General features: G+C 40.3%; 1 protein-coding gene across 1 annotated transcript; it reads right to left on the reverse strand.

Annotated features, from left to right (window-relative positions):
* Window positions 1-2: 2 nt before the first annotated feature.
* Window positions 3-28000, reverse strand: plod1a (procollagen-lysine, 2-oxoglutarate 5-dioxygenase 1a). The gene is made up of 19 exons (XM_085443407.1): window positions 27610-28000; window positions 26522-26613; window positions 26115-26248; window positions 23838-24001; window positions 22234-22346; window positions 21271-21334; window positions 14685-14782; window positions 13429-13530; window positions 13160-13291; window positions 11013-11134; window positions 10736-10840; window positions 10455-10580; window positions 8728-8863; window positions 8521-8634; window positions 6691-6756; window positions 6318-6422; window positions 4432-4578; window positions 1500-1625; window positions 3-1165 (listed from the first exon to the last, which is right to left on the reverse strand). Exons 1-19 carry the CDS (start codon window positions 27698-27700, stop codon window positions 1010-1012), a joined length of 2193 nt encoding a protein of 730 aa, XP_085299533.1. The 5' UTR covers window positions 27701-28000; the 3' UTR covers window positions 3-1009.

The raw sequence follows: 28000 nt of genomic DNA on the forward strand, positions 1-28000 counted from the left end.
GCTACAGTAAAGATATATTTGCTGACGTAAAATCAAGCAAAACTTATTTTTACAAATCAAAGGTAAGCTGCCTGCAATGAAGTTCAGCTGAAAACATGACTTGTGTTACTACACAAGCTGCCATCTGGATGGCCCAATAAAACTAATGGGTCCAAGCATTTACAGGCTTCCTATGCCTGACCCACGTTGGTTTTTGCAGCGTTACCTCTTTAAAAAAACAGAACTGAGATCAAAGAAATGCAAAATAAACCAATTAAACATCCAGCTGTCCATCGATCCAGCACCATGAATGCTGACACAGCTTCTCCAGCAACAGATGCTGCCATTCTGTGAGCTCTTGGTGATTTCAGCACTGCAAGTATTCTAAAGTCAAAATGAACATACGGTATTATAAAATGTATTTAAAAAAAAAAAAAAAAAAGTCATCTCCTGTGTGTTTGTGACGTCTTTATGTGCACGCTTATCCACAACCTCACTTCCTCCTTTCACATAAGTGTGTGAGCTATGACATCACCTATTGGTTTCTTAAATATCCCTTTGAAGCTGTTCAAAAACCTGACAAGAAGTGGTGCACCTTACAGAAATGCTTAATTATGACAAAACCTATGAACAAATAGATAACTTAGGCCTTTCAAACCTCAGTGAGCCAGTCAACAATTATTCAAATTACACCTTTGATGGTTACTGGCCTGAATACAAATGAGCATATGATGGGTAACACCTGCAGACTGCTGCTGAAAAATACTCATGGGCAAAAGATCACTTTAAATAAAAGTTCTCATCTTAAGTGGTGATAAAATTGTGTTTTTCATGTTTCACTACAGAAAAGTTTGTCTAATGCAGCTAATAGTTAATCACCGTGTGAGTGTGACAGAAGCCATATCAGAATAAAGGAAATGAGTTGATGAAAACAAAAACAATTCTGCTTTAAATCGGATAATGCAGAGAATGATGCTGGACCATGTGGTCAATGTGTCCCGCTTGGTCAAGTTCAGCCATCTTTGTGAGCTCAGGGATCCACAAAGGACACTGCGATGTAGCGGACACCGGCGGTGGTGGGCAGACCTTCGTGGTAGTGGGTGAGACGGCCCGGGTGCAGAAGGGCCCAGCCTTTACGAGGAGCCTGAATGGAGCAGTCATAGCGGAGGAACCTGCATCCACCACCCTGCAGCCAAGAAACAGTACATATCAACAGCTGATGGCTGTGGCAGTTTTATGATCATTAACAACCCTTCAACAATTTCCTGAGCTCTTCATTAACAGAAATGATACAAAAGCCTTTTTTTCTATGCCTCACTGCCACAAACTGAAGAGGACAATCAACATTCAGATTTGGGCTGCTGGTAAACCAGCTGTTTGTCTTAATGTTTGCATGAAGAATGGGTTTATTTCATTCTGTGATCAAAAGAATGAATTTGTAATGATTTGGTCTCTGTGCGAATAAAACCAAAATACATGTTAACTGAAACGTAGGTGGAAATGGAGCGCTTGACACTCACCTGGTAATCAAGGTCTACTTGGTTGAGTGCAATGTTTACAGTGAATGTGGAGGCATCATGGTGCGGCCTTAAGGAGGGTTGCTCATCTGGCTTATATCTAACTACAAAGGCTAATTCGAAGTGAGCCTGCAAACACACAGAGGGAAAAGAATCATGCAAACGTTTGCCTGTAGCCCCCTGTACACAGATACACTCCAGTTTATTGAATAAAAGCAGAATCCTGGTTCTTGGTCCAGCATTCACCTCCAGAGATGGAACAGAATGTGTAGCTGTCATGATGTGGCATGAGAGGGGTCAGGTTTCTGTCTCACTACACTAAATCGACTGGAGTGTAACACGCTGATGATAAGACATGCTGGTCAGTAATACACACACAGGATGGTAAATGGCCTGTATTTATATAGCGCTTTACTAGTCCCTAAGGACCCCAAAGCGCTTTACATATCCAGTCATCCACCCATTCATGCACACATTCACACACTGGTGATGGCAGCTACATTGTAGCCACAGCCACCCTGGGGCGCACTGACAGAGGTGAGGCTGCCGAACACTGGCACCACCGGGCCCTCTGACCACCACCAGTAGGCAACGGGTGAAGTGTCTTGCCCAAGGACACAACGACTGAGACTGTCCAAGCCGGGGCTCGAACCGGCAACCTTCCAATTACAAGGCGAACTCCCAACTCTTGAGCCACAATCGCCCCAGCACAGATAGCAGCACAGAAACAATGAGAGGTCGACTGTTATCCTGTTTTACTCAACAAGTTCATAACATTTAACGGCTGATTTTGTCCTCCAGTTGTTCTACCAGTTAAATAACCAGATATCAAAATCATTGGTCATCACCTGATCATTACACAGTACTTTCAAACATCTCAGAAGAGATGCAGTTACATCTGTCGTGGCCCTTTTTTAAGACACTCCGGCTAGGCCGTACCATGATGTACCATGATGAAGCTCGCATAGCTTATAAATGTTGGGCCATGGCTGGAAGACCTAAACAAGGCCCAGAATTGGAACAGAAAAAATGTGCGAATGCCAGATATAAGTACGCTGTTCGCTTTATAACTAAAAATGAGCAAATGCTGAGAGCAGATTCTTTGGCCAGGAAAATGCTGTGTAATAATACGGCAGATTTTTGGAAAGAGGTGAAAGCTCTTAATAACTGTAAACCATCTCTACCATCAACTGTTGAAGGTGTTTCTGGGGCAGATAACATTGCAGCATTATGGAGACAGCATTACAGTGCGTTGTTTAACTGTATAAAAAGTGAACCATATGAGGACAATTTTGACATGAGTAATGACACAATAAGTGTAAGGACACATGAAGTATATGAAGCCATTCATAGGTTATCTAATAATAAAGCTTCTGGTTTGGATCACATCACTGCAGAACATTTAAAACATGCTAGTTTAAGGCTAGCTCCTCTTCTAGCACTCTGTTTCACTGGGTTTATGATTCATGGCATATTACCAGACTCAATGCTGTGTATTTTACTGGTACCAGTTATGAAGGACAAAGCTGCAAAAGTGAGCTGTTTGGATAATTACAGGCTGATTGCACTAGCCAGTATTTTATCTAAGGTGTTAGAAAGAATCTTGTTTGACAGAGTTAGTGTGTTCATCTCTTCTCTGGATAATCAGTTTGGCGTCAAACCAAAGCACGGCACTGACATGTGCATATATGCACTCAAGGAAGTAGTCAGTTTGTACAGGGCTAAAAATTCATCTGTCCTCATGTCTTTCATTGATGCCTCTAAGGCTTTTGATCGAGTGAACCACAGAAAACTTTTTGATAAATTGAAGAGATGGGGAGTTCCTCAATACATCGTGAGGATTCTCTCTTACTGGTACGCTCATCAGAACATGCAGGTTAAATGGGGAAGCAGTATTTCTGCCCCCTTTGGTGTCAGCAATGGTGTTAGACAGGGTGGGATTTTGTCTCCAATTTTATTTAATCTATATGGTAAATGATTAAATAAAATTGAACTTAAAATCTTTGAAGTTCAAAACAAAATTTACTGATTTCTTTTAAGTAATTGTGCATTATGTATATTATGGTTTTATATTTTTACAAATGCTTTATTTATATATATATATATATATATATATATAAAACACCCAGCACGCCCCTGCGGGCGGTTTATCCTTCAAGCTCGGGTCCTCTACCAGAGGCCTGGGAGCTTGAGGGTCCTGCGCAGTATCTTAGCTGTTCCCAGGACTGCACTCTTCTGGACAGAGATCTCCGATGTTTTTCCCGGGATCTGCTGGAGCCACTCGCCTAGCTTGGGAGTCACCGCACCTAGTGCTCCGAATATATATATATATATATATATATATATATATATATATATATATATATATATATATATATATATATATATATATATATATATATATATATATATATATATATATAGGCTGGGGAACTCTCACACGCCGGCTGACACGTGAGACACAGAAAGGTCGTAACAGAAATCCTGCCAGGCTACTGAGAAAGGTTCTCACCACAAAGGTAAACGGACACACACTGTCACCACACACTGAACTGCACACTCACGGTACCACACAAAGTACACACATGCACACCAAATGATCACAGGTTTCATGTCTGTCAGCTGTTTTATATGTAAGCTGTGGGATGTGGCCGGCCTAGCTGGAGTGTCTTAAAGAAGTATTCATGTGCCATTGCTTGAAATTTCTTCCTGTTTCTACAAACACTCAGGTATATGTGTGTACTAAAGAGTTAAAAAAATGAATCAGTGCATGTGACACCAAAATGTCAAGAGCAGGTGACGTAAATGAGCTGAGAATGTGTTCACAGTGTGCTTCTTCAGTAAAGCTGAGAACATCCTTCACAGATCTCACATGGAAGGAGATTCTTGAATTTTCTCTGAAACATTTCACAAGTGTGTGTAGTGATGGTCTTACCTTGGTGTAGTATCCAGGGAACATTTTTTCTGTGATTGGTACCACATACTCCACTAAGAATTTCTGCCATTCTTTTTCAAAGTTGATTTGAATCATATGGATGTCGATGGTGGGGACATTCTCATAGCCACCAGTGATTCGGTTATCCTGGAAAAACAAGAAACTTCTATCAGGTATATAGTTAAAGTACAGGAGGTATTCAGGACCAGATTCCAGAAAGGTTGGGAGCCTGTACGGTGTGAATAAAAACAAATACAGTTATTTGTAAATCTCCATATTTTAAAACCACATTTTATTCACAACAGAATATAGAAAACATTAAATGTATGAACTGGGAAACTGACTTTATAAAAAAGACACTTATGGCCTTTTTCGGATTTGATGACAGCAACAGGCTGAAAAAGTAAGTAGTACTAAAAAGAAACTGGAGCTGTTGGAACAATTTGAATGAACTTGGTTAATAAGTAACAGGTCAGTGACATCAAATAAAGACGAGCAGAGAGAGGTTTACCTGTCTGCAAAAAATTGCATCTATAAATTGTGAAACAACTTCAGAATAATGTCCTTCAACAAAACTGATCTCGTTATTATTGTACGATCTACTGTACAATATAAAGTGCGAGTACAATATAAGGCGACTGTTATTGTGATTTGGCGCTTTATACATAAAATTGAAGTGAAAATTGAAATTGTTATCAGTACAGAATATCATCAAAGGATTCAGAGAATCTGGATAAATCTGTGTGAAAATCAGTGCAAACACAGTTTGCTGTGCTGTCCACAGATGCAGGTTCAGGTCTCTCTCTGGGCCAAGCAGCTTTAAAATAGACTGCAGAAGAAAACATGGATGCTGCTCTGGTCTGAAGTGAAAAGAGACCGTTTGGCTTTTTATCCGCACTCGTTTCAAAAGCCTGCGTCTCTGATGGTACTGAGGTGCATCGGTGTCGATGGAAGCTGCAGCTTGCTTGCTGTTATTGCTTTACAATGACATATGCTCGGATCAAAACGAGACTATTCTAAACTGCATACTGCATCTGTTAGAATACCTCAGCTTGGTAGAGTTCACGTGCTGAACTTCAGGCCTAACTTTTCCTCAAATGAAAACATTTATGAAGCAATATGATGATGAAGACCCAGAGCTGTGGAGGAGCTAGAATCCTATATCAGACGAGAATGGAACAACACTCCTCTCCCAGGATGTTGTTCAGCATAAATGAAAACTACTCTCAGTTTTAATTGGAGATAAATGATCTCAATTTCAGCAGCAGGGCCACACCTCCAAACACGCCCCTTCCAGGTCTTACCCCCCAGGTCTACAAGCCGTCCCTCCCCTTTTTAATTCTTTCACTTCTCATTAGTACACGGGGATCTGCCAGGCCCGGGCGCCGCCGCCAGGCCCCATCGAGGCCTTCACCAAACAGCAGCTCAATTCTTGATTAAGCCTTTATCTACTAAAAAACCTAAAATGAGGACGTGAGTTCAGCGAGTGAAATACACACTGTTGTTAAAGAAGAGGGAATCTTCACAGTGGCTGTCTTTACCTTTAGAGAGATGTTGCTGTCATCAAATTAAATATGAGCTAGTATGTTTCTTCAAATGGCACATTTTATAAGCGTTTGATATGTTTTCTTTGTTCTATTTGAATACAAATATGAGTTTCTGAAATTTGAAAATCACAACATTCACTTTTTATTTTTTTACACGACGTTTTCAGAGTTGGGTATGTAGCTGGAAGATGCAAATGACATGAACTTGTGACAAATAATGCAAACAAAGACTGAATATAAGGAACACTGGAGCTCAGTGATGTCGTCTTATTACATGACTGACATGTTATTATCAATAATCATGACTACATGATTAATGTTAATAACAAGATGCCTTACCGCATTGCCCCCTCCTGACCACTTTCCATAGTGCTCCATTTCTTCAATCATGTGGTTACAAGCAACAGTGGAGAAGACTGGGAACCAGTACACATCTGGGCAAGGCTGGAAGGCAGAAGATACAACAGCATTAAGCACTGAGTAACAGCTTGTAACAGAACTGCCTCTTAAAGGAAGGTCTACAAACTGAGGACGGTGTTAGTTCCTCTGGTTATGGCAGATGTAACTGAACTAACTTCTTATCTGTGCCACAATATTTATAAGAAACATGGAAGTTGATAGGAGTTCAATGTATTTGCTTTTGCCTCTTCTAAACACAACAGCTCATTCAGTAGGTTAATCTGACTCCAGCTCAGCTCGAGTTTAAACTTACATTTTCAATCAGCTTGTCCTTCATGATGCGGGTATAGTTCTCATGGATGTAGCGCTCCTCCCAGTCCTGAAATAAATATAACATACAGATTTGCTCATTGCAAATCACACCGTGTCCTCATCAAACCTTCGCGTAGACGCAGAAATTCTTCTAGACTGCCTTCTTTTACATATGAAGATCAGACGGTGGCTTAGCTTAGACAGTAACGTTAAAAAACGTTTAAACTGACTGTTTCAGTAATGTTGATGTTGACATGTATACTAAAACTTTGATACTTTATGCTGATGTCAGCACTCGTAACACGGAAATCCCCTATAACGACATCTACAATGTTCTCATGGATCATTTGTGCTGAAGTCGTATAATGTTGTAAAAAAAAAAAAAGAAGATTGGTTCAGCACATCTGTGAATATATCTTATCTACCATCACATCACAAAAAATACAAACTGAATTTCACTGTGAACATTACAAAAGACTTTCTCAGACAGTTTTCTGTAGATAATTACTTTTAAATTTCATTTTTCTTTTCAGGATTTTTCTGAGAAATATTCCAAATATGTGTGTGGAGCTAAGATGATTGAAGACACTGTGTCTGAAGAAGCGCACAGAGGGAGGAAATAAGCATAGCTCTTATTTTACAGTATACATGGCAAAGCATTTTAATACTTAACAATTTAAGTGGATGTGTACTGTAGATGATACAGTCCTGATCAAAAGTTTAAGACCACTTGAAAACTCATATTTTGCATGGTTGGATCTTAACAAGGTTCCAAGTGGAGCTTCAACACGGAACAGGAAGAAATGGGAGTGAGACAAACCAGAGTGAGACAACACACCTGTCAGACTTAAGATCCCAAACATATTTTGTATTATACCTTCATGAACACATGATTTATGAATCCAGTTTGCACTTGTTTCCTGCACAATGTCTGTCTTACGTCTACTGTTTGTAGCTAACTTCATTTTTACTTTTACATTTTTGTATCTCATAGTATAAGAGGCCCTTACCAGGCATCTGTGGCACCTTTACTATTTTTGTTGTTTATTTATTATTTACTGTAACTGTAACACAGCAGTTTCCCTTTGGGATCAATGAAGTGTTCATCTGTCATCCATCTAATGATTAGGAAAACCGTTGAGACCAGGATGTGGATTACCATGTGACTTTTTAAACCTGCCATATTGCAGTACATACATGATATGACCTGCATGTTGTCATGCTCTGATGACGGTCATAAAACTGAAACGTTAGCATGTTTGGTGGCATGGCAAAAATACACTGGTGAAATTGAGATATGGCAACTATTCCCCTGAAATTTTAAGCCAGTCCGACATATTTTAGATTAGGTTTATCAAAGGTTTCCTCGAGGAGGAACTGTGGACGTTCTCTCGCAGATATATATCATCATTTGGTGTCCTAGTAAAAAATAGCAAGCGGTGTTTCTTTAAACCCAACCTAAAAACCCACTGTCTATACATTCACACAAACTACATTAATTATTTAAACACTCTTCATATGTTACACTGTTTTATTCCTTTGCTTTGTTTTTCCATTTTGTCTCATTTTATATTTGTGATTCTGATTTTATATAAACACAGGGATCCTTTACTGAGCCTATATAACACATAGTGTCTGAGTGGTGAGATACTGTGTACTTATATGAATGTTTTGATTTTGTAGCTAACATTTATACATCACTATAAAATTAAAACAGCTTTTATATCGTACATACAGTAGCAGCTTAATTCCACCAACTTCATTTCTGCCACTGCAATAACCATTCTGCCTGCCACAAACACTACAGCAGCTAGTAATGTTTCCATCTCACCACTGGATTTTCAAAGATCTGCCACAGATCATTGTGTAGATGACCGGTCTGGTAATTTTCTGTAGACAGGATGCGGCCAAATGTGTGCATGTTGGTTACATACATGAAGATTCCCTGAGAGCAAAAACAACAGGTCAGTCACTACTGTGGACAGTTTTGAACTTTTCTTTAGGTTAAAAAAAACAGTTTCCTGTTTCTCTTACTGACCTTGTTGCGTATGTTGTGGCAGAAAGCCATGTCAGGGTCCGAGGAGCTGAACAGCTCGTAGTCTTTCAGCTCTCTACGGAGGAGGCTGCCTTTCACCAGGTACACATTGGACACATATGGCACATTCCAGACGCCCCTAAAAACAACAGATAATTGATGGACCAACAAATGTTCCAATGAAGTCTTAGCTGCTACAAATTTCTGTTGGTCATTATTTAACAAGCCCACCCTACAGGCACTTTTTTCAGGCCTGCTGTGCTTTTTTTTGTGGCGAGTTGAACAAAATGTCATCACTGATGCAAGCTGACTGTTAGTTGGTGATGTATGTTGAACGTGACACGTGAAACGAACAAAAAAAGAGAACGTAGCGTCTCAGGGGAATGAGGCAAAGAACACGATACACTAATGCACACATCACTGTAGAGCTGTCCACCATGTTGGACGTGATAACCTGTGGCGATCACGTCCAATCACGCCTACATTTCTTACATAAACATGATCACTGCCCACCTTGCTTACACTCAGCTGTCAATCATCAAGGACAGAAGGAGAATCTTTTTATACCTCTCCTTCATCGTATACATAGAATTTGTTATAAGTTATTTCAATTTTTAAACTCACCAGTATCTGTTTCAAATAATATTTGACCATTTAAAAATCTTACAGTTATATTTTTATTATGTCTTTCTAGTTTTTTCTTTCTAATCTTTCTCATCTGCCTTCTCCACCACTTCTCCCATCCTCATCCCCATCTCATCCTCTCCCTTCTCACCTGAAGCCTCACTCTTGAACTGAAGTAATGGTTCTAGCATAAGAAATCCTACAGGAACATACTCATTTATTCTTGATGTTGTTGCAGTTATTAATTATCAGCAGATCAGACATCCCTCCTATCTCCAGACAGGTGACGAGAGCCAAAGAAAGCTGAATTTACGGTCGAGCAGAGGGAGCACAATCGCTGTCAGATGCTGTCAGTCAAAGCATTTTATAGATACAACATCTCCATATTTCCACATTTCACCTTTTTTCTCAAAATTGCATTTAGACATCAATCTTGAAATTTCTGCTTTATTCTCAAAGACATTGATGTTTTGAGGTTTTTGTTGCTGTTCTCCGGTTCCTGCTGAACTGCGCTATCACAGAGCGTGAACTCCATGATGACACACTTTCATCCCAGAGCTTTATTATTCTGAAGGATCAAGTGAAGGTGGATCTAGCCAAGGTCCAGGTGGGTTGTACTTACAAACAGCCACAGCAGTTCCTGCCATTTGACAACTTCTACCATCGCTTTATCTTTATCAAGACAGGTCTGCCTCTCACCTCTCCTAAACTCTCGATCTATTTTAAATTCTCATCCAGCTCCTGTGCTCACACACACTTGTGAACATTGGGGCTAAGGTTGCTGAGAATCAAACTCATTCGATTTTTAAAAGATGAACATATAGCACCAGTTTGAAAATCCCAATTCCTTCTTGAGTTATTGTATTCACAGGATTTTCTGGAAACTTGACCTCTGACCTTGACCTTTAGGTCACCAGGATTCAAACTTGTCTGAGAGTTTTCCTAGATACACCTAGACACACTAGTTATTGCAGGCACAGATTTGGGTATCTGTACCACCCACAGGTGACGACAACACCCCCTCAGCCTTTTATGGTCAAAAATGAGGAATGCAAAAAAAATTCTAAATGCTGACAAAGGTTTTAGGGAGCAAATAAGCAACTTACACTCTCCGTCCTTGTACAATGTCCACATAGTCCTCAGACCTGGCGTAGTAGCCGTCTCCACTGAGGGCTCCCCAAAAGTTGCTCCACAGCCGACCAGCTCGAGTTATCATTGGTGCTACAATAGGACTGCAGGAGGCCATTCAAGAAGTGCTATGTGTTACATTTCTTCATCTAGACATATACTCAACTCACATAAATACACTAGAGCTAAAGAAGTTAAATGTGACTGTGACTACTGCCAGCACATCAGTGAATGACTCAGTATAAAAACATTTCCTTACAGGTTTTGTTCAATCAGAATTTTGAGTGTATCCTTGTTCTTTAAGACCACTTCAATGTCCAAACTGAAGAAATAGTCACAGTCCTGGTCCCTCCGGCACAGATCGCTGAAGAAGAAAACACACTGATAGATTAGCACATATATTATAATAGAATTTAAAGAGCAATCTGTTATTGACCTTAATACTGTATAATGAAGAGTACACATCATCTTCTACAACTCAGTTGATAAACATTTTAAAATGAAGATGTGTCACGTTCTGGTTGGACAGTACTCACAGGCCTAGGTTCCTAGAGGCAGCTCCATCCATCTCTTCTTCAGGTTCGATGACTGTGACATTCTCATACAGGCTTCCATAATCCTTTAGGAAAGATCGGACCTGACGCTGATGATGAGCTTCCTGGAGGGAAAAGGAAAACACAAAGAAATGCAGAGCAGGAAGACTGCTGTGAAGATAAATATGTTGCAAAATGTAGAATAAAAAGTGAGAATGTGTAGAAACCTGTACGTTTTTTACACGCTTGTGTTTTAAATTTACGGTTACAGAAAAAATGCATAGATTGATGTTTTCACAAATATACTAGAACTGCAAACTTGTAATTCAAATTTTTGTCATATTTATTTATTTGTTTACTTCTTATAATCACAAATCTGAATAAAAGTGCTTGACTGCATCCTCTCAAGTCACAAATCCACAATCTGCACTTTGACTGTGATGTGTGGTAAAACTCGAGCTTGTAGGCGGTGGTGAGGAGCATGGTGGTTGGGGGTGGAGGGAGCAGGTCAGCCAATCAGAAAGCAGAAGACCAAATGATCTTCATTAGCCAATGGTACAGCAGCATTTGACATCATACACGCGACTGTTGCTGACCTACTGCATAAACACGCAGAGGCTTTAATCACCATCACTGGTTTAATCACACCACTCTGGACTCCAGTCTGCCCACTTTGCAGTAATATGTGGACTGCAAAACACGGGACAATAAACCTCCTCCCACTCAGTGGATCAGACCACACTCTTGTCCAGTTAGCACCTCAGTATGTTCCTGCTGCTTCCTGTTGCCACCAAGTCTGCAAGGAGGTGGAAGCAGGAAGCCAGCGAGGCTCTGCAGAACTGCTTGAGGTGTCTAAAGAGTGTGAAAATGCATCAACAGCGTATTCATTACATGTAAGAGTAAAAGACACTCGATTTCAAAGATGTGACAAAAGATTTCCTGCAAAAATGTCACAGGCTATAACACCACCTAAATGTTTGCCAAATCAAAAAAAAAGTTGAAAAGAATGTACAGAAATGTCTGAGGAGGGCATAAAGGTTAACCCATATGACAAAGGTGGGGAGGCGCCAAAGGATAACTGCTGCCTGGACATTGAGGACACTGTGTACAAATCACAAGTACTTGATTCCCTCCAACTCTCTGTGGCTAAACGCACTGCTGGGTTCCACACACAGCAGTCTAACAAACTATTCTCCTAGTTTCATGGACTTTGTCAAAGAGAAAATCATGAACCCATCTTCTGTTAAAATTGCCTAAATCAATCTGTTCATTACCTACTAAGTTACGTTAAATCCAGCAGGTTAATAATTTTTAGAAGGACTGAAAATGTCCTTATAAACCTTCATGTGAAGAGAAGTCCTCAAAAACGTCAAAGTAAGAAGGTCATGCAGCTGTGATAAGAGTAGATACTGTAACCATTCTGATTCCATTATCGATATCACTTATCGACTGTCACTGGCTCTGCTTTGAGAGTCACCACCGTCCCTAAGCAACACATCAACAGCATTACATTCATGCACATACTTGCACGCTATGTGGTCAAATGTTTGTGGGTGTTTGTTGAGGTTTTTCCTTTCTTCGTCACGTGTGTTATGAATAAATGTTCTTTTTTTTTGGTACCGGTACTAGTTTTATTTTGTTGTATTTATCCACGACACCTTAAAGGCCGGTCTATGAAAATATTGTCGGGCATAAACCGGTCCGTGGCGCAAAAAAGGTTGGGGACCGCTGCATTACAGTACATTACTTAATAATTCCAAGGAGAAGGTAATTTGTTACACTACGCGTTACATTACTTTTGGGTTTCTCTGTAAAATAACCTGAAAGGCTTTGTCTGATAATAAAACTACAGTCCCACAGAGCAAGTTTCTATTCACAGACTGCTGGAGTAGCTGTGAAGCACATAATGATCCTTCTTTACTTTATACTAGCACCTGGTGTGTGTGTGTGTGTGTGTGTGTGTGTGTGTGTGTGTGTGTGTGTGTGTGTGTGTACATATATATATAGAAGTAGCAGCTTTATGAAATAAACTCCACAGTATTTCATTTAGCCAGTGTATTTACATCTTAGTGAGGTATTCTGGTGTGATGCTAATTTGTGTCAGACTACATCAGACATATTTTTGCTGAGTGTCAGGAAAATGTAGTTACCTTGTTAAAAATGAAGAGTTTGATCTTGTTCTTGGGATGCTGGAGCTTCAGCAGCCGTTCGAAGAACACTGTAACAAATGGAGTGGGCTGCTGAATGAAGATGCCAATCACTACCAGAGGGTATTCATTTTCCTGTTAGAAACACACACATTAAACAAAAAATAAGTGTCATGTTCTACCAGGATGAGGCTTTATGCCATTTTTATCAGGCATCAAAGGTAGCTTTGGGAAATAATATGGATACAGTTTGTCAGGAAATGTAAACAGACCTGAAGAGCTGTGAGTGACCGTAGATCCTCATGACACACTGTGCACCCAGACTCAAATGTCCATGTGTTGGGGATGTAGTTTCCCAGGTAGTTGATCTGGAGCTGGAAAACAGTCGTGTGCTCTTGTAGTTCATTTTATATCAATCTCATATCTAATAGTCTAACACTGGTAATCTCTTAGTCGTACTAAAAGATGAAACAGATTTTCAGAATCTCAGACATATAGGTAGATTATCATTAGATTACTGGAACGACCCCTACATACATATTATGTATCAGAATCAGTGAAGCACAGGCTGAGGTGGGGATGGCAACAATCGTCCAACCCAACTTATTAATCAACCAACACACCAACAGTTTCAGTTCATTTGAAAGCCTGATACTTAACCCAGTCCACCCAAGAAGGCAAACTAAAAAAACGGTTTTATTTGTTGTTATTCATCGTCCACCCGGGCCTTATAGGCAGGTACTAAACATGTCAGACTCAACATGGCATTTAATCTGTTATTAGACTCAGTTGGCTTCTGTCAAAATGTAAAAGAACCCACCCACCACATTAATCACACTTTAGATCTTGTGTTAACATATGGCATAGAAACTGAACATTTAACAGTGTTTCCTGAAAACCCTCTCCTGTCTGATCATTTCCTGATAACATTTACAATAATTGATTACACAGCAGTGGGGAGTAGACTTTATCACAGTAGATGTCTTTCTGAAAGTGCTGTAACTAAGTTTAAGAATATAATCCACCCACTGTTATCATCTTCAATGCCCTGTACCAACATAGAGCAGAGCAGCTATCTGAACGCTATTCCAACAGAGGTCGATCATCTTGTTAATAATTTTACCTCCTCACTACGTACGACTCTGGATACTGGAGCTCCGGTGAAAACTAAGGTCTCAAATCAGAAGTACCTGACTCTGTGGTATAATTCTCAAACACGTAGCCTAAAGCAGATGACTCGTAAGCTGGAGAGGAAATGGCGTGTCACAAATTTAGAAGATCATCATTTAGCCCGGAGAAATAGTTTGTTGCTATATCACCATATTAGAGTACTTCGCTCTCACACTGCAGGCTTACTTGTTGTTCCTAGAGTATTTAAAAGTAGAATGGGAGGCAGAGCCTTCAGTTTTCAGCTGAGAAAACTGCTGAGAGAATACAAACTCAAACTTTTCGAGCAGGTTTTATTGTTTCCATTAAAAACTGTGCGATGTGACTACAGCTTAATAACATGGAACAGATAAGTTGGTACCTTTGTTGGTCCGTTTCCGTGGACGATGACAGGCAGAGTATCATACAACACATTTCTGAGTCGTACTTGACTATCTTCAAACTTCAGCACCACATCATCTGGAAACATAAACAGATGTAAAACAACTATCAGACTTGTTTTTAAGATTTGAAATATCAAAACTACACATTTACATTTTAAATGTTTCAAGAGAACACTGAAGATAAATAGATCAGATAGACAGAAGAACAAGTTAACTACTGTAAGACCTAGCTACCACAAAGCATACACAATACTGTTACTGCTGACAGTATGTCATGGTCCTAGGTCATGTGACCCAGTGTTTTGTGTTTCCTTGTATGTTGATATTCATTGTTTATGTTTTAGTCTCATTTAGTTATCTAAAGATCCTTCTACAGGGAGTGCAGAATTATTAGGTAAATGAGTATTTTGTCCACATCATCCTCTTCATGCATGTTGTCTTACTCCAAGCTGTACAGGCTCGAAAGCCTACTACCAATTAAGCATTTTAGGTGATGTGCATCTCTGTAATGAGAAGGGGTGTGGTCTAATGACATCAACACCCTATATCAGGTGTGCATAATTATTAGGCAACGTCCTTTCCTTTGGCAAAATGGGTCAAAAGAAGGACTTGACAGGCTCAGAAAAGTCAAAAATAGTGAGATATCTTGCAGAGGGATGCAGCAGTCTCAAAATTGCAAAGCTTCTGAAGCGTGATCATCGAACAATCAAGCGTTTCACTCAAAATAGTTAACAGGGTCGCAAGAAGCGTGTGGAAAAACCAAGGCACAAAATAACTGCCCATGAACTGAGAAAAGTCAAGCGTGCAGCTGCCAAGATGCCACTTGCCACCAGTGTGGCCATATTTCAGAGCTGCAACATCACTGGAGTGCCCAAAAGCACAAGGTGTGCAATACTCAGAGACATGGCCAAGGTAAGAAAGGCTGAAAGACGACCACCACTGAACAAGACACACAAGCTGAAACGTCAAGACTGGGCCAAGAAATATCTCAAGACTGGTTTTTCTAAGGTTTTATGGACTGATGAAATGAGAGTGAGTCTTGATGGGCCAGATGGATGGGCCCGTGGCTGGATTGGTAAAGGGCAGAGAGCTCCAGTCCGACTCAGACGCCAGCAAGGTGGAGGTGGAGTACTGGTTTGGGCTGGTATCATCAAAGATGAGCTTGTGGGGCCTTTTCGGGTTGAGGATGGAGTCAAGCTCAACTCCCAGTCCTACTGCCAGTTTCTGGAAGACACCTTCTTCAAGCAGTGGTACAGGAAGAAGTCTGCATCCTTCAAGAAAAACATGATTTTCATGTAGGACAATGCTCCATCACACGCGTCCAAGTACTCCACAGAGTGGCTGGCAAGAAAGGGTATAAAAGAAGAAAAACTAATGACATGGCCTCCTTGTTCACCTGATCTGAACCCCATTGAGAACCTGTGGTCCATCATCAAATGTGAGATTTACAAGGAGGGAAAACAGTACACCTCTCTGAACAGTGTCTGGGAGGCTGTGGTTGCTGCTGCACGCAATGTTGATGGTGAACAGATCAAAACACTGACAGAATCCATGGATGGCAGGCTTTTGAGTGTCCTTGCAAAGAAAGGTGGCTATATTGGTCGCTGATTTGTTTTTGTTTTGTTTTTGAATGTCAGAAATGTATATTTGTGAATGTGGAGATGTTATATTGGTTTCACTGGTAAAAATAAATAATTGAAATGGGTATATATTTGTTTTTTGTTAAGTTGCCTAATAATTATGCACAGTAATAGTCACCTGCACACACAGATATCCCCCTAAAATAGCTAAAACTAAAAACAAACTAAAAACTACTTCCAAAAACATTCAGCTTTGATATTAATGAGTTTTTTGGGTTCATTGAGAACATGGTTGTTGTTCAATAATAAAACTTGCCTAATAATTCTGCACTCCCTGTATTTTGACGAGGTCGCCATGTTAGTTCTTTGTTTATCACCCCCTGTCTCCCTCGCCCTTCATGTGTTGTCTCCCGTTTCCTCTTCTTGTTTACGTGTTTTTCCCCCTGTGACCCATTCCTTCTGTCACGTGTGCTTTCCCCCGGTCATCGTGTTTAGTTATATCCATGTCTCATCTCCAGTCCCTTTTTCATCCTCTGTAAGTTTTTATGGTGTTCGCGTTCCTCGTCAGTCCACCATGGTAAATCCGTGTCTTAGTCTGTCATGTCTTTCATGTCTGCATGTCCTATGTTGCCAAGCTTGTGTCATGTCTGCGTCTCATTATGCTCCCTGTTTTATTTTGAAGAGGTCTGGTGTCCCATGTTCATTGTGTTTAGTTTCACTTCCTACGTGGCGTCATTATGTTCATTCTAGTCAGCTGTTTCCCCGGGTGTTTCCACTTGCCCTGATCGCCTCCTGTGTGCATTTAGTCTGTGTGTTTTCTTTCATTCCTGTCAGGTCGTCTGCTGTTTGTCTTCAGAGCTGAAGTTACAGCAGCATGGAATTAATCAAAGCTTGAGGAACACACACATACCATCCTCCGAGGGTGACAGAGACATTGTTATATGATATACTTAGAACGGCAAACTTACTGAAACCAGCCAGGACAACACACTTGTCACACTGTTAGATCAGAGTCAGTTCACAGAGGAGCTTTATGACACAATAGTTTCCACTCTTCCTACATCTGATCAGATCTGCTGAGCCTGTACAGATACTATTAAAGAAAAATACAGACTTTCCAATGATCCCTCAATATCCTGTGTCTCATGAAAATAGAAAAGGTGTTATATCAGTAATTCAGTTTAAATCTAGACTAGACCGAGATATAATCCCAGCAAACATGCCTGGTGAGCCCACAGTGGGCAGCTCTGGCTGTGTGGCAAAGAAAAAGGGCCCATAGCAGTTTTGCCCTTTAATAGTTTAGGAGTAGTTTTACTTCACGGGGCCCCTATCACAGTTGACTGTGGGCAACCAAAAGACTGGGATAAGTATGGGTTTGCCCCACAGTTCACCCACACTTACCCCCTGTTGTCTGGATGTCATGTTATTTATAATAAGCAAATGCCATACAGGGAAATATGATTACTGTGGACTATTTTTGTCTTTCAGGGCAAGTGGCTCCATAGTGTAGTGATTAAGGTATTTGAGTATCAAGCAGAAGATCCCTGGCTTGGGTGCATGAGGAAACATAAATCCCTAAAAGATTGTGTCAGGGAGGATACCTGGTGTAAAAATCTACCAAATCAACTGGCAACATTTTTACCCACACTCAATATCAGCTGGTAACTGTGGGGTCTATTCATTCACATGTCAAAGTGTGACACATATGTGTAGATATCTTCTGAAGCTAGCAGAAGTGTGGCCTTGTAGAAAAGTCAACTTTATCGCTGTTCCAGAAAGATGCAACAGAGATGGCATTTCACAGAGCATCAGTTCTGATGCTCTGTGAAATGCCAGAGAGAGGATGGCCTGTACAATTTCACTGGCAGGTAATGACCAAACTGTGAATTGACCAGAAACCCCACTGTCCAATGTGTCCATATCATCTGCAATATAGAACTAGTTAGGATAAAAACTGGCTAAATACTGCCCAGAAATAGCCCTAAAATGGACTGCAATGTTGATGTCAGTGACGTCAACTTTTATCAAAAAACACACTCACACGTTGTTACTGTCAGACCAATGTAACCAAGTCATTTTATACTTCATACAGAAAAGATGACCTGCGTGTCATGGATAACATTTTTTGTTCTGCTCTAACCTGTGCTACTCAACTTATCCACACCTGGATAAAGGTTATGTAGCCTTCTCATAGTGACACCTCATCAAGATAACTCCTCAAAAGACCAACAGAAGGTGTCCTCACCATGGCACCATACTTATCCTAGAATGGTGGGATGCACCCTCATCTACAAAGAAACGATGAAGGTACTGCCGATTGTCCTCTACAGTTGAGCAAAAAAGCAATAAGAACCACTCCTCGACAATGAAAATATGCAAGAACTGGAGTCACAGAAGTAGACGTGGGGACCAATATAGGAGCATTGCAACCACTGGAGCTCCAGTGAGAGCTTTTCAAGGCCTACATCTTGTAACAACCATTATTATGGCATAACACCGTTATGGGGTGTCTTCCCATTATTGTAGTAGTTGGAGAGTCTCCTAGTGTGAGTGCAGCCATTACAGTCGAGCATGCTGCTCTCCGCTCATGTGTTTTAGAGAGACCTTCCCATTGTAATGGGCTGGTGCCTAGGCTCCGACTTGTCCGGCTAACCTCCATGCCAAATGCCCGCGGGACCTTCCTCACCAGACCAACATTACAATCTGCTTGAACCAAGTAAAATATAGATATCCAGCTATAGACATCATATACCTGAGCTTTCTGCAAACAGTGAAAGAAACGGACTCCATACCTTAACACTTAGCTATTAGCAAAAATGGTTGCTGATAATAGCCCAACCCCCCAAAACGACTATACCTCTGGGGAAAATCTTAGAAATATGGTATCTAACCAGATTCTTACTCTGGATGGCATTTCCTTGGCCTCCAGTAACGCTGTGAGGAACCTTGGAGTCATTTTTGACCAGGACATGTCCTTCAATGCACATATTAAATAAATATGTAGGACTGCTTTCTTCCATTTGCGCAACATCTCTAAAATTAGAAATATCCTGTCTCAGAGTGACGCTGAAAAACTAGTTCATGCATTTATTACTTCCAGGCTGGACTACTGTAATTCATTATTATCAGGAAGTCCTAAAAACTCCCTGAAAAGCCTTCAGTTAATCCAAAATGCTGCAGCAAGAGTCCTGACAGGGACTAGAAAGAGAGAGCATATTTCTCCTGTATTGGCTTCCTGTTAAATCCAGAATTCAAAATCCTGCTCCTCACATACAAGGTCTTAAATAATCAGGCCCCATCTTATCTTAATGACCTTGTAGTGCCATATCACCCTATTAGAGCACTTCGTTCTCACACTCCAGGCTTATTTGTTGTTCCTAGAGTATTTAAAATGGTAAATGGCCTGTATTTATATAGTGCTTTACTAGTCCCTAAGGACCCCAAAGCGCTTTACATATCCAGTCATCCACCCATTCACGCACACATTCACACACTGGTGATGGCAAGCTACATTGTAGCCACAGCCACCCTGGGGCGCACTGACAGAGGCGAGGCTGCCGGACACTGGCGCCACCGGGCCCTCTGACCACCACCAGTAGGCAACGGGTGAAGTGTCTTGCCCAAGGACACAACGACCAAGACTGTCCAAGCCGGGGCTCGAACCGGCAACCTTCCGATTACAAGGCGAACTCCCAACTCTTGAGCCACGATCGCCCCAAAAGTAGAATGGGAGGCAGAGCCTTCAGTTTTCAGGCCCCTCTTCTGTGGAACCAGCTTCCAGTTTGGATTCAGGAGACAGACACTATCTCTACTTTCAAGATTAGGCTTAAAACTTTCCTTTTTGCTAAAGCATATAGTTAGGGCTGGACCAGTGCTTGCTCATAGTGGGTCATATTATTATTGGGTTTTTTCTCTGTATGTATTATTGTAGCCTCTACCTTACACTATAAAGCGCCTTGAGAGCGACTGTTGTTGTTATTTGGTGCTGTATAAATAAACTTGAATTGATCCCACACAATACCAGAGAGGGACTTCCTTATATTGCCTTGCCTGCCAAACCTTGTGACATGTGTTCCCTACTAGACTTGTTCAGTTACACACAAAAAACTACCTGCCACCAACTAGACAACTGTTCTGTAAACAGTATGATTGTTATTCCTGTAAAGACACTTTAACTCTCTCATTCTTACAATGATCTTTGTACATTTTGGTGATGCAATAAAAGTAAATGGAGCACTCCCCTTGAGACTTTACAATGTGACTACAGACCTGTCAACAGAGGAAATAAATGGAGCATCTAAATGAAGTGTATAGTTTAGTCACCATCTGCTGACATCGTTTTGTTTTTTATGCACCTTGCTAAGGTAGCCAATGATTGTTCATTTCAGCAAAGGAAGTAATGCCACAAAAATTACTTTGGCAAACCATAATTATACCCTTCACCTTTGGGGTATTAAAACAATCACCACTTCATCATCAGTGTATGAATTTTAAGTTATTATCCAAAAATATCACCTCATCTATGTATCCGTAGGTCAAAGTGAAAATGCTAAAATTCAATAAGTTCCTTAAAAGGTTGTTAAAGTTGTTACTCTGTTACTGTTTTCTAACTTCAATGCTCTTTTCGTTGTTGCTTTTCGCCATCTACTCAGTATATTTTGTATTCTTTTCTTTTTCCTCATTTTTGTGATTTTCAGACTTGTTTCCATCACTTCGACGTGAACCCAATGCTCTCATTTTTATTGCCTGTTTATGCCCCGTCCTTATCTTCAATGTCATGCTGCTCTGTTGTATCTTAAATGCCCCTTTGGGATAAGTAAAGTGTCTCTGATTTCTGATTTTTCTGATTTATTGTCTGTTGTTTATCATTTTTCGTTATAATGTGCATGGTAAACAAGAGCAGGAGAAGATGCTGGGCAGTGTTACATGTGTTATCAACAACCTTGGCCTGCTGGTCAAAGAAAACAAAATTCAATGCACTCACCAAGTGCTCCATGAAGGTTCTGAAAGAGTCTGCATTTGTTGTCCAGGGTGATATTTATAGATTTCTGAAAAATAGAAATATATTCTTTTGATCTATTATGTTACATGTATCCAATAAGATGAAAACTTCTACAGGAACAAACAAACTGTGGCTGCTTCTTCAGGCCGATGTTGGGAATAAATAATTTTTCAGTGCCTCAATAATGCTATGCTTTTTTATTAATAAGTGTTATAAAGTTATGTAGTGTAGTATTAAGTGGACACAGCCCTGAAAATAAAGGCATGAGACCATGTGTCCTTGGGGAGTAGAAAGCTGCAGACTCACTCACGCTTGCTTGGGAAAATGTAGATAAGAGGGGACCATCTCTAGTGGAAAGTTACTGAGACACTGTTGTTTAGAGTAGAGATAGAGAGCTTCTGTAATAAAACCGTTAGGGGCACACCACCATTTGGAGATCCACGGCAATGTGTCATGCAGGACGCATCTCCCTTCTAGAAGTAATGTGAAAGAGAAATAAAGTGCTAAATTGTCTACTGAGCAGTGTGTTGTCTTCCATCGGATGCCTCTGAGGAATCAAAAGAACTCGGTGAAGTGTTGACATTTAACACCGAGCAGCGTATATTTACCTGCTTTCACATGATAGCTAACATCAGAATTGTACTGCCCTGAATTATGCTGCATTCAATATGAAAACGATGTATTTTCAGCACTATTGTTTTGTGTATTGTTCATCATTACCATCAAAAGCCTCTGGTACATGTTTCAAATTAAAAGCCTAACACGAACCAGGAAAATGTCCAATGAGCTAAAAGACCTGTAATTTGAACCATGTGGACAGAAAGTGCTGAATTTCAGTTAGCAGGAGATGTTATAAACATCACTTCATGTAATTACAGTGCTGTAGAGGCATTCATGAAAAAATAGTGGAATTTCATAAAGTTACAGCAGTGGAACAAGTCTTACTCTTTTTGATTGATCAGTGTAAACCTTGGTGAAAAACAGCTGATCACTGTCACCGTCGTCTCCTGTCCAATTAGCAACGAGCTCTTTGATGTTGGGAAGATAGCCAATGAAACCTGTGAGGAGACAAGAGAAATGAGACAGGAAATGATCACATATATTAGAAGTATACATTTGTTCATGACCTTCATGTAGACACAGTGAGGGAAAGTTAAGGCGTGTGTTTCGAGGAGCATGTCTAATGAGCTCTACCAGGTTTATGTCACCAGTGCAGTGCTGACTAACGACCTGCTATAAAACCATCTGCCCTATCTCATCTATCAGCAACCTGTGAGCCTCACATTTTAACGATTTTTTTTTCTGGTACTTCTTAAGCCCAGAAGGTGAGTGACCCTTTTAACCTGCTTATTTACACAGGTGGGGAGTAGTGTTTCTATGATTGGGTGAATGACGCATGTTGTATAAAGAGCTTTGAGTGCTGAGGTTGAGTAGTAAAGCACTACATAGGAACCAGTTCATTTACCTTCCAGGTTTTCCTGCTGGATGTGAGAGATACAGCAACAGCTTAACATTTAATACCATCTGAAAATTTTTTATTTTTTATAATTTACATTTTTATAATTGCTTACATGGCACCAGTTGACTAAGTATGCAAATGCTGAAACAACATTAAGAAAGTACAGATTAATAAAGTACTAAAACAACATTAAGTGCAGTGCTGCACTGCATTTGGATTTGGATCTGTTTACGTATCTTAGTGAGCTACTTCAGTCTCTGGGTTGATTTTCATTAATAAATGCTTTCTGCTGAGTTTAACTTCTAGTACTCGAGGTTAGAGAGCTATTATATAGAGAATCAATAAGATAATTGGTTAGGAACTGAATGGACAAGTGACATCAACAATGGAATTGGAATTGCTAAATTCCAATAGATTCCCATCCCATATGAACACATATTAGAAAATCTGTTGAAACTGTCTCAATTCTGTGTCTGTGCGTTGGTCTTTTTGTGTTTCCTTGTTCTGTAGTGAGAGGTAGTGGGAGTTGGTATTCAGGATGCTATAAATGTGCCTGTTTTACTGTGAAGGCTGTTCTGTGATGTCTCCTGTCCCTGCTATGTGACTGCCCTGATTGTTTTCACCTGTGTTTATTATGTTTCGATTTATCTCATTGCCGAGCTGGCCTCCAGTATTTCATCAGCCCTCAGTGTGGCTACATACAGCAGTACTGTACAGTGTGAACTGTAGTTGCTTTGTCCACTCTGGCATTGTATGCACTGTTCTTTGTAACTTTGCTGTGTTTTGTTGTTTTCTAATTTCTTGTGTTTTGGATTTTTCCCTTGAACAATGATTCACTTTGGATTAGCTATTAAAGAGCTCCCTTTTTGAAAAATCCTTTGTGTGCTGTGTCCTGCATCCTAAAATTATGTGACCCTCCACACATGGCTACACTGTGACGCAGGTGTCTCTAATAAAAAAAATATGACATAAAAATATTGTTTTTTCTCAGAATAAATACTTCATGTTATGTAAAAACAAACAGACAGAAATTACACAGCAATATTACTTTTCTCAGCAGTACAAGAAACAACAAGACTGATAAACATACCCCCTGAGCCCAGGAACCTGTTGCCCTCCCTGACATGGGGATATTTGTCCTCCAGATGTCTGTCTGGCCAGATGAGGGTCTCAGAGGAGAACACAACCCTGTGCTTGGTCTGCTGGAACTTCTTGAGCAGCTCTTTGGGACCCGAGGCAAAAACCACATCGTAGCTAAGTCATTAAGGGAGTGAAAACAGAAAACGTTAGTACACAGTGCAGCTCAGCACTGTGTGAAGCCAGTGACACAGTTAAAACAAATGAAGGCGTTGTTATTATATGATACCAGCCAGAGTTAATTTGCCTGTGACTATGTTTACTACCAGAAAAGGAACTGCAACAAAAACAACACACACTTTCTTGATTTCACTATAATTACATGCTTCACCATAAAGAATTTTACAACTTTACAAAATGTCAGGACTTTTCCTTTAGCTGCCATGTACAGCTAAAGTGCATCAAATGTGCTTCAAAAACATGTCATTTAAATTAAATATGCATAAACACTGAAACAGTAATATCTTATGAATTTAGTATACTGACTCATAACATCGTAACACAGCAAATAAACTGCTATAAGTGGAGCTTGTTACTCAATTCAAAGCACGCTACCTTAAAAGACTAGAGAAACAGCAGAAACAGTTAAGAACTGCTAATATATTTTAAATAAGTAGCTATTAAATTTATACCGAGGCAATTCTTATACACCTGTACTCGATATTTGCATTATTTTGACCTGGACATGTTGAGTCAGTTGGCCTAGTTTGGTATAAAATGTGGAAGAGAAGAGAGGTTATATTTAAAGGTAAAGACTGCTCAGTGGTATTTAATATACTGGAAATTTTAGGTTTACATGTAAGTCCTCATTTTTACATCAGATACTGGCTTCTGTATACGTGACCTTTTGTTTTTTTTCTTATTTTTTAGGCTTCCTGCAAGACAAACTGAGGTGTAGCCTTTGACCTTTGTGTTACTGAATCTGCTCCTTAGTGCAGGATAAACAGGTTAGCTTAGAGTCATACAATGGATTCTAGGTAAAGCACTGCACTGGACGGGTGCACAGCAGCTGTGGTGTTCATGGTCAGTGTCGAGTTACATAATATGAACTTTATGTGATGATGCTTAGATTCATTCACTGAAGTCCACCTTCACAGCAGCTTCAGACTGTCCAGCATAAACATTGTGCTGTCAGTGTAGAGGGAGACAATCAGCCAAGATATCTCGTGAAACATCTGCTTACATCTGGCTGAATTCAGTTCTGTAAAACCACAAAGAGCTGCAGGTCTGCTAAAACACATCTACTGCAGCGCACAATAGAAATAATTGTAAGTGTGATTTTTTTACGTGTTTACGCCGTTTACGTGTGGACGAAAGGTGCACCTTTCGTCCACACGTAAACGGCGTTTTCGATCACTGAAAACTGAGATTTTTAAAAACTACTGCCAGGGTGGAAATTTTCGAAAACTCCATTTTTGCGTTTATGTGTGAACGAGGAAAACGGAGAAAACGCAGCGTCAAAGGTGTGCGCCTTTTTTGACATCACACCGTGCGCCACGTTATTGTTTCGGTGAAATGGATTTCTACAATGGCGGACTTAGACAAAATACTGTTACTGTTAATTTTACTTCTATACTCATGTTGTACACAACTATTCAAATGATGAAGTCACAAATGTGCATTCATCTTTACAAAGAGAGTCAAATGCAGTGCAGCTGTTCAATATCAATCACTTTAACTGTTGACTATTCATACTTACAGCCTGATTACATCATGCACTAATATTTAGTGCTTCTATGTTTTCCTTACGTATCAATGCCGAATATCACGCTCATCAAATGTTTGCTGTTGTTCTAACCATGTGGACTGATGTTCTTCCAATATGTCTAAATGCAGATGTGTTTCTAGTCACTGTTCCTACCGAAACACAAAGTGAACCGTCATGTCACAGCCACTGAGCTCTTTTCTTCTTATCGTTTTGATACATCAGAATCAACCTGCTTAGAGTTTACACACACAATGCCACACAGAATGACTGGATGTTAACTGCAGCCTGCAGAGCACCACAGTGCTGAAAAGCATCCAAACAGAGTATGTTTCTCACCTACTAATACAGTTCTTCCTTAATTTGTCGTCAAGCTGTAAAATTACATACTACATATTACTATATTTCGTGTGCTGACAAAAGGCAGAACAAGGCAGATTCATGTAACATGAAATGAAATTGAACCAGTGGCTGAATAACTAACACAGTATTATAGTGGCATAGGTACCCAGATAGACACTCTACCTGTCAATAAAAAGGATTATTTGGCCATCATCCTTCATCTCCTTCAGACCTTCTTTAAGAAGTCGTACTTTCTGGCCTCCTCCTGGGGCTGACATGTAGTCACCTCCCTTCCATTTCTGATCTCGGCCCAGAACCTTAAAAACATACACCTCATCTTTTAGTTTAAAGCTTTTAATGTATCATCCTTTAAAAATACAGCCATTAAGGTTATGTCTTTCCTTATTTTCTGCTTTATATTATCAACACATATTAGTATGACTGAAATCCACTGAAAAGGACCAATTTTTGTGTTTGGATAAAACTCCTTAAAGCACACAGCAGGGACTTGTTTTAAAGAGACTGTGAGCCCTCACGTCTACAGAGCATGAAATAAACTTTTTCGAAAACTTTGCCCCAGAAGTTCTTACCTTGACAGTATAGTTAAAGTGTTTCGCTGTCCTCAGAAAACGCCTGTAGCCATCAGTCTCTTTGGTCGCAACAGTCACAACTAGAAGTTTGTCTGGAAACCAGAGCATGACAGAGGAATTCAGAATGACTTAAGCGTGACAAAACTTTACAGTACCACCATAAAGAGTATTTATGTAACGCGTGTATGACTGTGAACTATAGTGTACAATAACCTAGCAGAAAGAAGAGGCGCTGTATTAGTAATATGATGGCATTTTGATGCTCGCATATTTGCACTTAAACACAGAGCTATAATGCAGAGCTATACTTCTGCGATTATGTCGACATGTAGTTACATTTCTACAGAGGAGCAAATACGTTTCTTGCACAGGCTGTGATAAAGGCTTTAAGATGGTTATGGTTACGATGTAACAGTGAACTGCTCAGGGTTAATGTCGCTATGAATTAAGCCTGAAAAAAAGTCTCTAAACTTAGATTTTTATTCTTTGTGGGTGTATCACAGAATCAAGTCCGCATCCCCTGCAACTATTAATAATATAGGCTTCCCACAGGCTAACGTGAATGTGTTAGAGGCAATGATTACAGCAGTTCAGAGGAGCATCGTCCACGTCAGCGGCATGGCAGCCCTCCTCAGCCCGGAGCGACTACAGTTTGCTTTGAATTGGAAAGCGCTGACGAAACGTTAATAAACTCCGTTCATGTTTTATTAACAGTGATTTTTATTTTGGAAAACTGAAAAACAACTTTTCGACATGCATCAAGCACTACGAGACAAAGTGGGGAAATTTCGGTTTTTCTAACAGACTAACACTGATCCAAGGATCCGGGCTTTTCATAAAGATGCAGTCAGATAATTTGTCGCCATCGTCTTGTTTTGTCTGTAGTTCGGCTTCAACTCTTTCTCACACATTTCTGTGACACGCGTGGTTGCAACACAGCTTTTTTCAGCCAGTTATCAAATGAACTAAGTCTCCCTGTGTCGAGCTTAACTGGCCCAACTCGTCTCGGTACACATTTGCTACAAACTGCACCACCAACACCGTGGGGTGCGGACACAGCGTTATCTCTGCCAGCATTCCAGACTTACCTTCAGGAATTCCCTCTACTTCGGAGTTTACCAGAGCGGAAAGCGCGCAGACAACAATAGCTGAAAATAACAGCAAAGATGAAAATCTCATTTTTGCCAGGTTAACGTCCCTGTTTTTGAACCGGACTGGTCCCGTTAGCGAACGTCAACTACGGCTGTGTTGGATCTGCCAGCTCAGCCTTCTCTAACTCGCCTTGTTTTTCCCTACTTTTCCTTTTCTCTCTCCTCCTCGCAGTTTCTCAGTGTGTGCACACAAACCGTGTATTTGTCTATACAGCAGTTACAGTAGAAGAATAACAGTAGTAAAACAGCAGTTTGGCATCTGTGTAAAGATTTGCCATCCAGGCTCTTTTATAACACAGTAGCCCACTTGTTAAAATCGCAAGCAAAC

This window comes from Copadichromis virginalis, linkage group LG20, assembly GCF_057382275.1.
Source record: "Copadichromis virginalis isolate Kocher_CV1m ecotype Utaka linkage group LG20, C_Virginalis_male_GT1.1, whole genome shotgun sequence".
NCBI lineage: Eukaryota > Metazoa > Chordata > Actinopteri > Cichliformes > Cichlidae > Copadichromis > Copadichromis virginalis.